Source organism: Xenopus tropicalis, chromosome 2 (genome assembly GCF_000004195.4).
Source record: "Xenopus tropicalis strain Nigerian chromosome 2, UCB_Xtro_10.0, whole genome shotgun sequence".
NCBI lineage: Eukaryota > Metazoa > Chordata > Amphibia > Anura > Pipidae > Xenopus > Xenopus tropicalis.
In genome coordinates this window covers 14,287,806-14,301,692 of record NC_030678.2, presented here as the reverse complement: position 1 = coordinate 14,301,692, position 13,887 = coordinate 14,287,806, and the positions used below count along the sequence as shown (strand labels likewise).

Here is a 13,887-nt window from a genome sequence, read left to right as displayed (position 1 = left end):
GGTAAATATGTAGAGAATTAAGGATAACACTGCAAAATACACTTGAATTCTATGTCCACCGTATCGCCTCGACAAATACTCAGGCATAGTATACACTCCTGAACGTATATAAACCGGAATGAAGACCCATCCAAGGAGCTGCAGAAGTAACAAGGCATTTAATTCCCAAGCACCCACTGCAAATCCACTTGCGGCTCCAGATCCGGAAAGTCCAATAAAGTGTTCACTACCAATATTGCTTACAAACAGCGAGGCACCCACAGCTGCCCAGGTCATAGACCGACCTGCCAGAAAGTATCCGCTCACAGTACTTCGGTTTGATTTCCACATGGCAAAAAATCCAAAACATAACACGAGAACAAAGTACAGTGCCACTATGGCAATATCCGCCGCTTCCAATGAAGCTCTCATGATTAGAAGCTGTTGAGTGTTCAAGCTTTAACAATTCTTATAAAACAAAGTGTCAGTAAAAAAAACAGTGTACAGAAGTGCAAAAGTCTTTGTCCTTTGGTTTGCTCTCTTGGCGGTGGTTCCGGCTATATTCGGTGCTTAGCACGCACTTTTATTTTTTAAATCGACAATCCCCAAGGCCATCAGATTTTTACCATGTAGCGTGGCCTATTGTATGGAACCCTGCAAGGTAGCAAAAACAAACAAACAAAGATAGAATTAGAGAAGGTTAGTCATTGTGAGAACAATGACAACTTGGAGTAGCAGAATAGATGGCGGGCACATAGATTTAAAGCAATGGCACAAGTAGCATTCAGGCATTCTACCACTTGGGCAATTAATAACTCTGGGGGTGAGTGACTACATGCTCTGATCAATCCTGATCCTGTGGAGCTTTTAATTGCCTTGGTGACAAAGGCCCAGAATCACTACATGTACCATTGCCCTAAGGGCGTTGGGACATGTGACCTTATTTGCTGGTCACTGACTCTACTGAAATGCATGGGAAATGCCAAATAGGACAAGTAAAAAGCCTGGCCAACTCCTACAAACACAAATACACAAAGGAGAACTTCTCTCCAAGCATTAAAACAAATGATATGTTACAAATATATCTAAAATATCTAGCACTGTGTCTAAAGGCCGATTTTATATGATCTCCATCTGATCAGTCCACGGGCTGAAGGGATGGACAAGTTATGAGGGACCATACACATACTTTTTGCCATCAACCATCCAACAGATGAAACCATGTGTAGCCCCCACTGCAAGTCTAAGGACCAAAGGGACCATCATGGGGAGACACAGCCTGCACAAGGAGTTGTAGGTGAATGCCAAATAAATTAACTGTGGGGATTCAAGCGTTGGTCCCCACCTCCTAAACTGTTACTCGCAGCGATGCAACGAAATGCTGGAAACCGCTATGTGCCAATGCACAAAGTAAAGGGCCCAAAGTCTCAAGCTCTGGGTAGCTAAATGTTAAGACTCTGGGCCTTCCTAGAGGCTGCGGTGACAGTGCCCCTTTAGATTATGTTGATTATGGTAGTATTTAACAACGGTTCATCAATTTTGCAAATGGAAAATTAAAAAAAAGCAATAATGATTTTCAGGTCTCTGTTGTATAATTATATGATTATTCTGTAATGTATAGTTGCTGTGCTTTTCAGCAGACTCATGACTAATATCCAACCTTTATTTCTATCAAACGCAATGGGTAATGTGTCAGAATCACTGTAAGGAGCCAACAGAATGATAAGTTACCTGGCAACATTATTTACTTGCATTAGGCTACTTCGTTTTTTGGGGTTTTTTTTTTCTAAAGATTAAGTCTTAAGTGAGAAGGAAAGGTAAAAACTAAGTAGGGATGTTTCGCCCGGATCTGTGGTCCCAGCTGAACCGAATCTGAATTAGCATACATTTGCATATGCTAATTAGAATTCAGAGAGAGTTAAATGGGCAGTGAAAAAAAAAAAAAAAAAGAAAGTCCTCTATCAAAAGAAACACAGGATTTCTTGTCTCGTTTCTTGTAAACATGTTCTTAGGGTATCTGACTTCCTCTCTCAGAAAAATCCTTCATTCCTGGGGCTGCACAGCTCTCTCCCTTCTCCCCCTCCCATAAGACTTCATAAAACTCACTCCAATATCAAAAATGGAACATCAAGCACTCCGGACTCAGAGAATCTGCTATAAAACTCGGTCTTTATTTCTTCATGTTAAAACCAAAAATGCCTGACGCGTTTCATGCGTTCATGCAATTAATCAAGCCTATGATTTCTCCCTTTAGCTATGGGTTCGGGGCCTTGAGCACCCGGACCACTACTGGATCTCGGTGAGCACATTGATTTCTCTGTTTTGAAAGCCGTATTTGAGATTTCCCCTTGGATTTTAAAGGGATACTGACACCAAAATAATTCTTTTCAAAAAATGAATCTACCTCCAAACATACCTATAAGTCATGTGGACTGTTTTTTCAAGAAAGCGCTTATTCAAAAACTTAAGAAGATCCTGGACCCGACTGTTTGCCAACCCGACTGTATCTGCTCAGCCTGTCAGTCGAACAGGCTGACGTCACAACCTGAGGAGATCCTCCCCTTTCCTTTTCCCTTACTTTGAGCAGTGTAATAAATCATGTGACCCTAACATGTGATCTTGTAATTTCTTCTCCGGGTCTTTAGAGTAATACAGCCGCCAGTACCACCAGCATAGTAGTAATATAGTAATATTATATTGTTATAGTGTGGCTTTGGGGGGTATTACTGTAGTTGTATTATACCAGTACCACACGGTGTCTAAGCGCCAACATGCGCGCGATGACGTGATGGCGCATGAAGGCAGAAGGGCAGCACAGGTCCGGCGTCGCTGGTCCTTTGCAATTGGACAGACATTTCCTTTGATTTTGGAGCGATGAAAAGAGGTGCTAAGATGGCTACCCCGTGGGACAGTTCTTCCGAAGCTGAGCATGGAAAGGTGGTTTAGCTTTGAGAATTTTTTTGTTAGGATTTTAGAAGCTCCCACCATTACAAACAACATAGCTGATTTTAAAAAAAAAAGGTATATTAGGTGTCAGTGTCGCTTTAAGTGATAGACTCGGGGTTTTGACACCCGGGTCTCAACTAATTACTTGGTATATAATTCAGTTACATATTTTCTAATATGACAATCTGTATATATGGTGTATTGATCATTTATCTATTCATTTAGACATTTATCTGTTTATTTATATTTTTTCTTTAGTACTGAGAAATCAGATTTAGTTTTTGCTCTTTGAGCACACTTTTTTGAATAAAACTCACTCCCCCTCCCTTAGGAATGTGTGATCTGAGCTATAACGGCTAGAGTTGCAAGCAGGAAGCTATGAAGACCAAGCTAAAAAGGCAGCTGCAATCTTAAACAGAGAAAGCTTCTAGGTATGGTAAAGCTTTCTGCAGAATAAATATAGGGTTCTAGGTGGCACTAAAGTGGCAAATCTATTGGCAGTAAAATGCCAAAATGACTTTCCTTCTCCTTTAAAGGGATTGTGCACATTAACTTTTAGTATTTAGTATTAAAACTAATTACAATTTCTTCTGTGCAGCTCAAAGGCTTGAAATGTATCAGGTGGCTTGCAAGTAATAATTAACCAGTTTGTAACCAGTTAAAAATATAAAGATGAATAGCAGAGAGCCTAAACAGAAAGATGAAGCAATAAAATAATAGGAACAATGAAAGTAAAGGTACACAGTGATAACTAATGAAGACCAATTGATTATACCAGGTTATTCTACTTATATATACACCTATATAGGTATAGGATCTGTTATCCAGAAAGCTCAAATTACAAGATGGTCACCACCCGTAGACTCCATATTAATCAAATAATTTTGATTTTTTTTTTTTTTATAAATGATTTCCTTTTTCTTTGTAATAATAAAACAGTACCTGTACTTGATCCCAACTAAGATATAATTACCCCTTACTGGGGGCAGAACAGCCCTATTGGGTTTATGTAATGGTTAAATGATTCCCTTTTCTCTGTAATAATAAAACAGTACCTGTACTTGATCCAAACTAAGATATAATTACCCCTTATTGGGGGCAGAACAGTCCTATTGGGTTTATTTCATGGTTAAATTATTCCCTTTTCTCTGTAATAATAAAACAGTACCTGTACTTGATCCCAACTAAGATATAATTACCCCTTATTGGGGGCAGAACAGCCCTATTGGGTTTATTTAATGGTTAAATTATTCCCTTTTCTCTGTAATAATAAAACAGTACCTGTACTTGATCCCAACTAAGATATAATTACCCCTTATTGGGGGCAGAACAGCCCTATTGGGTTTATTTAATGGTTAAATGATTCCCTTTTCTCTGTAATAATAAAACAGTACCTGTACTTGATCCCAACTAAGATATAATTACCCCTTATTGGGGGCAGAACAGTCCTATTGGGTTTATTTAGTGGTTAAATGACTTTTTAGTAGACATAAGGTATGGAGATCTAAATTATAGAGAGACCACTTATCCGGAAAACCAGAGGTCCCAAGCATTCTGGATAACAGGTCCCATACCTATATAAATGTACACACACGTAAAGAGGAAGACTTGTGGACTGAGCCTTTAAGGACACTATCATAAGTAATATGCCAGAGCAAGGTTAGCATTAGCCCAAGCGCTACATTAAGCCACAGGGGACTGTCTGGGATCTCTGAGTGAATGTGGACTGGCAGCCATAGGGCGCCAGTTATAGTCTGCAGAAGATTCCATTGGTGTCACCGTGTGGGGGAATTCTAACTAGGAACATGTTTTGCTTTAGGACCAGAGTGTATTTTATTTTAGCCCTCCATCATGGAGAACAATAGTGACCAAAACGCCTTCTCCTGCTTGGCACCATTTTTCATTGAATGTTTGGATGAACATTTTGAGCACTGTGCAAACATTATGGTCAAAACACCACAACCCTTCCTCTGTGAATTTTCTGGGGAGGGGAAACTTTGTAGAGCTACTACAGCAACCAATGGAGCAGAGCTGAAACCCCTTAGCCAGGAAAGCCAAGAGCTCTGGCAACGGTAGGTTCTGAGGCCTAACACCAAGGTGCCAAGCTAAATACCAGGACAACTGCATGTAGCCTATCAAATGGAGCCTTTCCAGAACTTCTCCACTGATTTTGCTATATAGTCCTACAAGTATGGAATCCGTTATCTGGAAACCCGTTATACAGAAAGCTCCGAATTACAGAAAGCCTGTCTCCCATAGACTTCATTTTGATCAAATAATTCAGGTTTTTAAAACTGATTTACCCTTTCTCTATAAAAATAAAAGAGTACCTTGTATTTGATCCCAACTAAGATATAATTAATCCGTATTGAATGCAAAACAGTCCTACTGGGTTTAATTAATGTTTTATTGATTTTTTAGTAGACTTAAGGTATGAATATCTAAATTACAGAAAGACCCCTTATCCGGAAACCCTTGGTCCCGAGCATTCTGGATAACGGGTCCTATACCTGTACTAACCAGCAGATCACTTTCTGCACTTCAATTTACCCTTCTAAAAAATAGCACAAGATCAATCAATAATAAAAAGAGAATACGGTGCAGAAATATCTTCTACTTAAATTCACCATAAAACAAAACAGATGGGCAGGTTTATCCAGTCACATTGTATACCATGTTTCCTATTTTACAAGCTATTTTTACATAACTGTCTGATCCACTAACCCTTGATGCAAGATGCATGCAGAAATTACATATGCACCGTTATTTTTTTTTGTTCGAACTGTTTGAATTTGTGTTGGTGTTTAGTGCTGCTGCTGAGCTGCTCCGGGCACTAACACTCCTATGGAAATGAAGAAACAAAAGGAATTCTGGGAATGAATTCCAAACTCTTAAAAAAATCCCATTTACATGGGTTTATCCTATAGGCTACTGCTCACCCACTGGGTTTGAAGCTGAAGCCAGGATAATAGCTGATCAGATTCCCAACTACAGACCGGTTTCGCCCTTTCTTGGGCTCATCAGTGTAGTGCAGGGTTTTCTGATCAGCTTAGGTAGAGTCACCATGTTAAAATTATATCTAACATGTTCCTTATTAAATACAAAGGAGAAAGAAGCTTGTTCTACACAATCTAGGACAAAACATATTTAAACAGAATGGTTATTAGAAAAGCTGAATGTAAGGCTAAAAGCTGCCAAATGGACATGCTGTAAAGCCATATAATCTCTACTTACGGGGAAAACAGCTTTCTATTGTATTATTAACATAGAAATGCCCAGTAAACAAGGATTAGCCCCAGCTCCTGGCCAGGGAAGTTATTGCATAAGAAAAAAGGCAGAAGTTTATTAAAATTAAAAAGCCCTGAAAACAGGTGATACAGTTACACAATCAAAGGGCAACTATAGCCACTAGATACATTGGTTATTTTTTATGGCTTTTATATCATAAAACCCAAAGCCCGTAGTCCTAAGTCATGCAAGAGAGAACCCAAGTTTACTTATAGAGCTCCTTCAGTGATGCCTTCCTCAAAACATGTAAATAACATGTTTGGAGCAGGCTTAGTTGTCCTTTAAAGGGAAAGTTATCATTAGTGATATGAAAAAAATGTACCCAAAGTGGCAACAAGGTGTCTGCTTATGAATTTTATCATGTATATCATGAACGATATTATTTATTTAGAAAGAAGAGCCATTCTATAGAATTATGTACCCTCTACAATATTTTGCAAACCAAAACAATGGCACAGGAATTACACAAAGAACTCTGAGTATGACTTATAACAAGGGATAATAAGGGATACTATGAGTATGTATTATAAGAGATAATGTGCCCCCCTACTGTACTTTATAAGGATATCAGAAGACACTGAGGGGTTCGGTGACCATATAAAGGCACAAGGCTGCAGGCTGAGTTATACAGGGATCTCTGAGTATCACTCATGTATTATAAGGGATAATGTACCCCCTACTGTAAATGATAAGGATATTAGAAGTCACTGAGGGGTTCTGTGACCATATAAAGGCACAAGGCTGCAGGCTGAGTTATACAGGGATCTCTGAGTATCACTCATGTATTATAAGGGATAATGTACCCCCTACTGTAAATGATAAGGATATTAGAAGTCACTGAGGGGTTCTGTGCCCATATAAAGCCACAAGGCTGTGGGAAAAATATTATAAGGGATTATGTACTCCCCCTTCCCTTTTGTAAATTATAGGAATATTTGAAGTCTCTAAGGAACTCTATTTAAACAGAGGTAACTTCTAATATTTATATGCTGCCAGGACTAACAGTTGTCGGGGTCTACTTTTTGATAAATACACCTCTAAAAATCCCATAGGAATGAATAGACATTTTCTGTAATGAGTTCTAATCTGACATAATGCTACATCTGCCCCTGACCATTTGAGAGCCCCTGCCATCTAATGATGGTACATTATCTTATTATAATACATTTACAGTAGCAGTCTTAGATCTGTATAAAGACACTTGGTTCATAGCTTTGCTCCTTCATATACAACAAGGTAAGAAATGAATTTTCTTATTCTTTTCCTTTTATTATCTCTATTTCTGCATTAATGAAGTTCTGGAAAAGATGGTTACAGTCAGGTAGTTAATGGACATTGTGTTAGGCTTTATTTAGGGAACTATTATACCATTCAAACAGTAAGACATTAATATATCAAAAAGGTGTGAATACAGATAATTAACAGGGCGTTATAACAGCATTGTATTAGGATTTTTATTCATACACAGTGCTGTCTTCCTGGATACTAAGAAATGGCTAAAGGTTGGGTTGCTGTACATGGCCTACCTCACTGAAATGAGATAATCTCCCCAAAGCACCTCTGCTGATTCCTTTGGAAGAAACTTTTTTGTCTAGTTAATATTTTTTTTTTTTTACACCAAACAAAAGGATAAGTCTAATATTCTTTTGAAGGTTTGGAACAGTTTGAAACTGTTTAACATATTAAATATTGCAATGGGGGCTTTCAAATGGAGATTTTATGGCACAATGCCAGGGATATTCCTTGGTCTCCAACCTGCCTACAGTCATCAATCATCTTAACACAATATGGTCTAGATCAGTGATCCCCAAACAGTTACCCAGGAAAAACATGTTGCTCACCAACCCCTTGGATGTCGCTCCCAGTGGCCTCAAAGCGGATGCTTATTTTCTGGCTTGGAGGCAAGTTTTGGTACAGGTATGGGACCCTTTATCCAGAAAGTTTCATATTACGGAAAGGCCTTCTCCCATAGGCTCCATTATAAGCAAATAATTCTAATTTTTAAAAATAATTTCCTTTTCTTGGTCTACAACTTGGGTAAGTGAAATAACTACAAAAGTAAATAAAGAGTTTAAAGATGCTTTATTAGAAAATAAAGTGTAGACCTCAGGCTGAAAGGAGGAACAGTAGTAAAGAATTTATATGCCTTTAGCTAGAATCAGCTGAACATCAATAAGCCTAATTACCGTATATATCCAAAGTTGGCTTTACATTGGCAGTTACAGGCTCTCAACTTACCCTACAACTTTTTGACATTTGTATGAGGCCAAAACACAGATATCTGGATAGATATTGGCCTGATATCTACTAGGCAGGACTTTATCAGGAAGTCAAATCATCGGTACTTTCTGGAAATGCCTAGTACTAGTCTTCAGTCTTTTACTAAGGGTGAAGACACACAGAGCTACTTAGTAGCAGCTACTTGTCACGGCTAAATGCCAGAAAATCCACTGCCATAGATAATACTGAGAATTGTCTCTGCTAAACCACATGTAGAGACAATTATCAGTAAATGATCAGCATTGTTTAGGTTAGTAGCCGTGACAAATCTCCCTGTTCGTGAGCGACTAATCTCTCCGGCTGCCATCCCACCAGCGAAAATTTAAGTCGCCAGTGGGATGGCACACGCTGCGCAGGCGATTTCAGCAAATTGCCGAAAATGCATCGCCGGTGGGATGGCAATCCGGGGAGATTAGTCGCCCGCGAACAGGGAGATTTGTCGCAGGCGACTAATCTCCCTGTGTGCCAGAGCCCTTAAAGCAGGGGTGGGCAAACTTTTTGGCTCACGGGCCACATTTACTCACCCCCAGACCGGACCAGGGCTGGCAGGACCAGGCCAGCGTTACGCCCCCTTCGTCTCTTTAATTCTGGCCCGCCAATGACACCAAGTCTCACGTGATGAGACTTGGCGGCGGGCCGGATTAAAAAGGCCAAGGGGCCGGATGTGGCCCGCGGGCCGTAGTTTGCCCACCCCTGCCTTAAAGGAACAGTAACACCAAAAAATTTATATATTTCAAAGAAATTAAACTATAATGTACTGCTGCCCTGCACTGGTAAAAGTTTTGTGTTTGCTTCAGAAACATTACTAGAGTTTATTTAAACCCTGGTGTGTAGCCATGGGGGCAGCCATTTAAAAGAAAAAAAGGCACAGGTTATATAGCAGCTAACAGAAACCCTGTAGAATACAATGGTGTCTTATCTGTTATCTGCTATGTAACCTGTGCCTTTTTTCCAGCTTGAATGGCTGCCCCCATGGCTACACAGCAGCTTATTTATATAAATTATAGTAGTGTTCCTGAAGCAATCACCCCAGTTTTACCAGTGCAGGGCAGCAGTACATTATATTTCAATTACTTTAAAACGCTTTCATATTTTGGTGTTACTGTTCCTTTAATTCTTAGTTAAGATATTAAAGGATATTTGGTCCAACCTATTACCAATGCAGCATTAAATGGAAGTATTTATTAGATTATAGGCATAGGGCTTTTTCAGTTTTGTAGGGTTAAACCAGATCCTCGTGGTGAATATATAAGAAGCGCCCTAAGGTCCTGAGGTAGAATATGCAATTTATTATGCCCCCCATCTATACTATAGCTTACACATATTTTGTATTCTGGTATAGATACTAGATTTATATGCCCCATTATACTTTTTTCTGTTACCTCCCACTATACTACTGCTAATTAATTCATTACTTTTCGGGGATATAAACAGTGAATATAATATGATATAGCATATACTTTTCATGCACATTAGTTATTAGTCAATAGACAAACTATACTTTATTATTATTTCTACTAACACTATGTGGATACGCTAAAAGCTTTTCTTGTATTATATACCACAATAGTCCTGTAATTACATGTCCTTTGTGATTGGTCAATATTCTGGAAATGTGATTGGCCACCTTGGCTTTAAATATTTTGTGCTTGTTGGATGTCATTCAGCCTATGATTAGGTATGAAACGCGTAAGGCTTTATAGTATTTATGTGTATAGGTTATAATAAAACTTTTTTGATTTTACTGATACTTGAGCTTTATATCTACATTTTTGGAGTTCCGGAGTGCCTGCCTACTTCATTTTTCCTGTTCTTAAACCATTAGTTCTCTACTAAATGTTTGTTGGGTGTCGCTTTTTGCTTCAGTGCCAAATAATTCACATGATAAAGAGTCAGTAGAAAGAACCAGTCTTTGATGATAAAATTTGACATATTATTATCCAAAGTCATTTCTTTCCATAGCTAGGCCATTAAAAATCTCCTCAGGTTCCCCTTTCAAAATCTGAAGAAATCTGTGAAGGTTTTCAAAACCGAAAACTGAGAGGAATAAAAAGGGACAGCTACCCCCCATGCAAAGGCATGTATTAACCAATTAATATCCAAGAAATGAAACATTTAATCCTTTGGCAATTCAGTCACTCCCCAGAATACCTTGCACCACTAACCAATAGAAACAAAGCTCAAATAGCAACTCAGTGCCTACAACAGGGGTGCCCAGACTTTTTCCCCCGGCACTCGACTTTTGGCCCCTCCCGCATACGTACACGAACCCAATAAATGTGCGGAACCGCCGCACTTCCCGGCTTTGACGTGGTCCACCAGAAATCCATGGGGATCGACTGGTGGACCGCAATCAACCTTTTGGCCACCCCTGGCCTACAAGGCGAGGGCCACTAAACTGTAGTAGATCACTTGAAATAAGCGAATGAGGCTTTTCAGAAACTTTGAGACTAAAGGAGAAGATGAGATGACTGGTGTACAACACATCCGTACAGCAAACCATCAGCGTGAAGTAAAATATGTGTTGGGTCACATTCACACTGAGAGTTTCCCCAGCAACAAAACTATAAAAAGTGAAATATTCTCACCAAAAAGGAAACTGCTTGTAGCTGCTTTTAAAACTGGAGAAGTAGCCTATTTGTAGATTTCCATTGCCAAACGAGAAACATTCTAGCAAGAACCAGTATATACATTGGACAGCTCATTTGTGTGTAAGGTTCTAATGCTGCTATCCCACAGCCCCAGTCCCTTCCCAGAGGCTATTATCCCCCCACTGCTACTATAGGCACCATCTCTCCCTACTATACCTGCTATCCCACAGCCCCAGTCCCTTCCCAGAGGCTATTATCCCCCCACTGCTACTATAGGCACCATCTCTCCCTACTATACCTGCTATCCCACAGCCCCAGTCCCTTCCCAGAGGCTATTATCCCCCCACTGCTACTATAGGCACCATCTCTCCCTACTATACCTGCTATCCCACAGCCACAGTCCCTTCCAAGAGGCTATTATCCCCCCACTGCTACTATAGGCACCATCTCTCCCTACTATACCTGCTATCCCACAGCCCCAGTCCCTTCCCAGAGGCTATTATCCCCCACTGCTACTATAGGCACCATCTCTCCCTACTATACCTGCTATCCCACAGCCCCAGTCCCTTCCCAGAGGCTATTATCCCCCCACTGCTACTATAGGCACCATCTCTCCCTACTATACCTGCTATCCCACAGCCCCAGTCCCTTCCCAGAGGCTATTATCCCCCCACTGCTACTATAGGCACCATCTCTCCCTACTATACCTGCTATCCCACAGCCCCAGTCCCTTCCCAGAGGCTATTATCCCCCCACTGCTACTATAGGCACCATCTCTCCCTACTATACCTGCTATCCCACAGCTCCAGTCCCTTCCCAGAGGCTATTATCCCCCCACTGCTACTATAGGCACCATCTCTACCTACTATACCTGCTATCCCACAGCCCCAGTCCCTTCCCAGAGGCTATTATCCCCCCACTGCTACTATAGGCACCATCTCTCCCTACTATACCTGCTATCCCACAGCCCCAGTCCCTTCCCAGAGGCTATTGTCCCCCCACTGCTACTATAGGCACCATCTCTCCCTACTATACCTGCTATCCCACAGCCCCAGTCCCTTCCCAGAGGCTATTATCCCCCCACTGCTACTATAGGCACCATCTCTCCCTACTATACCTGCTATCCCACAGCCCCAGTCCCTTCCCAGAGGCTATTATCCCCCCACTGCTACTATAGGCACCATCTCTCCCTACTATACCTGCTATCCCACAGCCCCAGTCCCTTCCCAGAGGCTATTATCCCCCCACTGCTACTATAGGCACCATCTCTCCCTACTATACCTGCTATCCCACAGCCCCAGTCCCTTCCCAGAGGCTATTATCCCCCCACTGCTACTATAGGCACCATCTCTCCCTACTATACCTGCTATCCCACAGCCCCAGTCCCTTCCCAGAGGCTATTATCCCCCCACTGCTACTATAGGCACCATCTCTCCCTACTATACCTGCTATCCCACAGCCCCAGTCCCTTCCCAGAGGCTATTATCCCCACTACTACTATAAATACTACATGCACATACAATATGTGTATTTGTGGGGTAAACAATACTATGTCACCATTAGTAAAAGACAAATATAAAACAAGAAGCTGTACACATCTCTAAGCAGTTGAGTATTATGGATTATTACAAATCCCAAATTAGTATGCTACACTGTAGGGCCCAGGACAACCTTGGGACCCTGTATAGGTATTGCGGAGATGCAGTGAGTTGCAGTTTAGCACCAGCTGTAGGAGCTCAGGTTGGCCATGTCTGATTCCTATAATAAAATATGTAACAGCTGTTGCCCAATATAGATTGTTCCCTGCACTTCTTTTTATGGTTTGCCATATCTGCCCAATCTGTCCCTGAACCTCCTATTGCAGCTGCGTGTGTACGAGCCCTACACGCAGTATATACGCAAAAAGGCACAATTTGTATGAAATAAAAGATGCCATCTGTGCCATTGCGACTGCCAAGCTGCCGGGCTCCTGTGGCCCCTACAAAACACGTGTATCGGGCCCCCAATGAGAGACACATGGGGAAGCCAATGAGACCCAATAAGGGCCGGGCACGTCTGGCTGCGAGAGGAGGAAGGAACACAAAGCAGCAAGCATGGGCGCCACTCACCCTCTGCATGGCCTTGAGGATCAGAGCCATTTCGTATCTGGGCATGGCTGCTCGGTACTAGCACACGGCGGCGGCGGCTCTGATTCTGCTCTAGAGGTGCTGGCTCTGCCCAGATCCGACTGAATAAAATCCAGAGAGGCAGCTTAAAGGACACTCCGACTGCTGCCACCTGGCCCCGCCCCTCTTCCGCCTCTTCCTCTCGCTAGGCCCGCCCCCGCTACCTAGACACGCCCACGCACTGGTTGTGCCATTGTACTGTAGCCTGAGGGACATGGGCGGCCTGACCTTTCCCCCAGTGTGTCAGTGTCACTCAGTAGGGCGGCAATATTCCCTCACATTCATTCTGTGTATTCACTAGGAGCCTGCTAATATGATTCCTTTAGTATTATTAATTCCATGAATTAATACTAATTGCTACCTCAAATATACAGTTTTATATTGAAATGGCCAAAGCACCTGTGGGTTCCCTGAGTTACAATGTGCAGCCCGCTAGCTATATGTAATATGCTGGCACACCTCAGGAAAGTAGTGCTAGTGTGCCCAAACTTTTGGGATGTTAATAAACTAGTTTTAAACCGTTTTTGAAATTGTTTGCCAGGTGGCAACTTATCAGAAGAGGCTGAGTGCAGTGAATACAAAAGAAGCCCCATAAGGGCTGTGTGGGGAATGGGCCGGATGAATCCGTCTGGGGGCTT

The 13,887-nt window shown here is 41.5% G+C and overlaps 1 protein-coding gene across 1 annotated transcript in view; it reads right to left on the bottom strand.

The window, feature by feature from the left end:
- The window catches only part of mrps6 (mitochondrial ribosomal protein S6), a 41,183-nt gene extending 27,871 nt beyond the window's left edge, over positions 1 to 13,312 (bottom strand). The window contains 1 exon segment of the mRNA NM_001097389.1: positions 13,193 to 13,312. Within this exon segment, the coding sequence (NP_001090858.1) occupies positions 13,193 to 13,237 (45 nt within the window). The 5' untranslated portion in view covers positions 13,238 to 13,312.
- Positions 13,313 to 13,887: the final 575 nt, after the last annotated feature.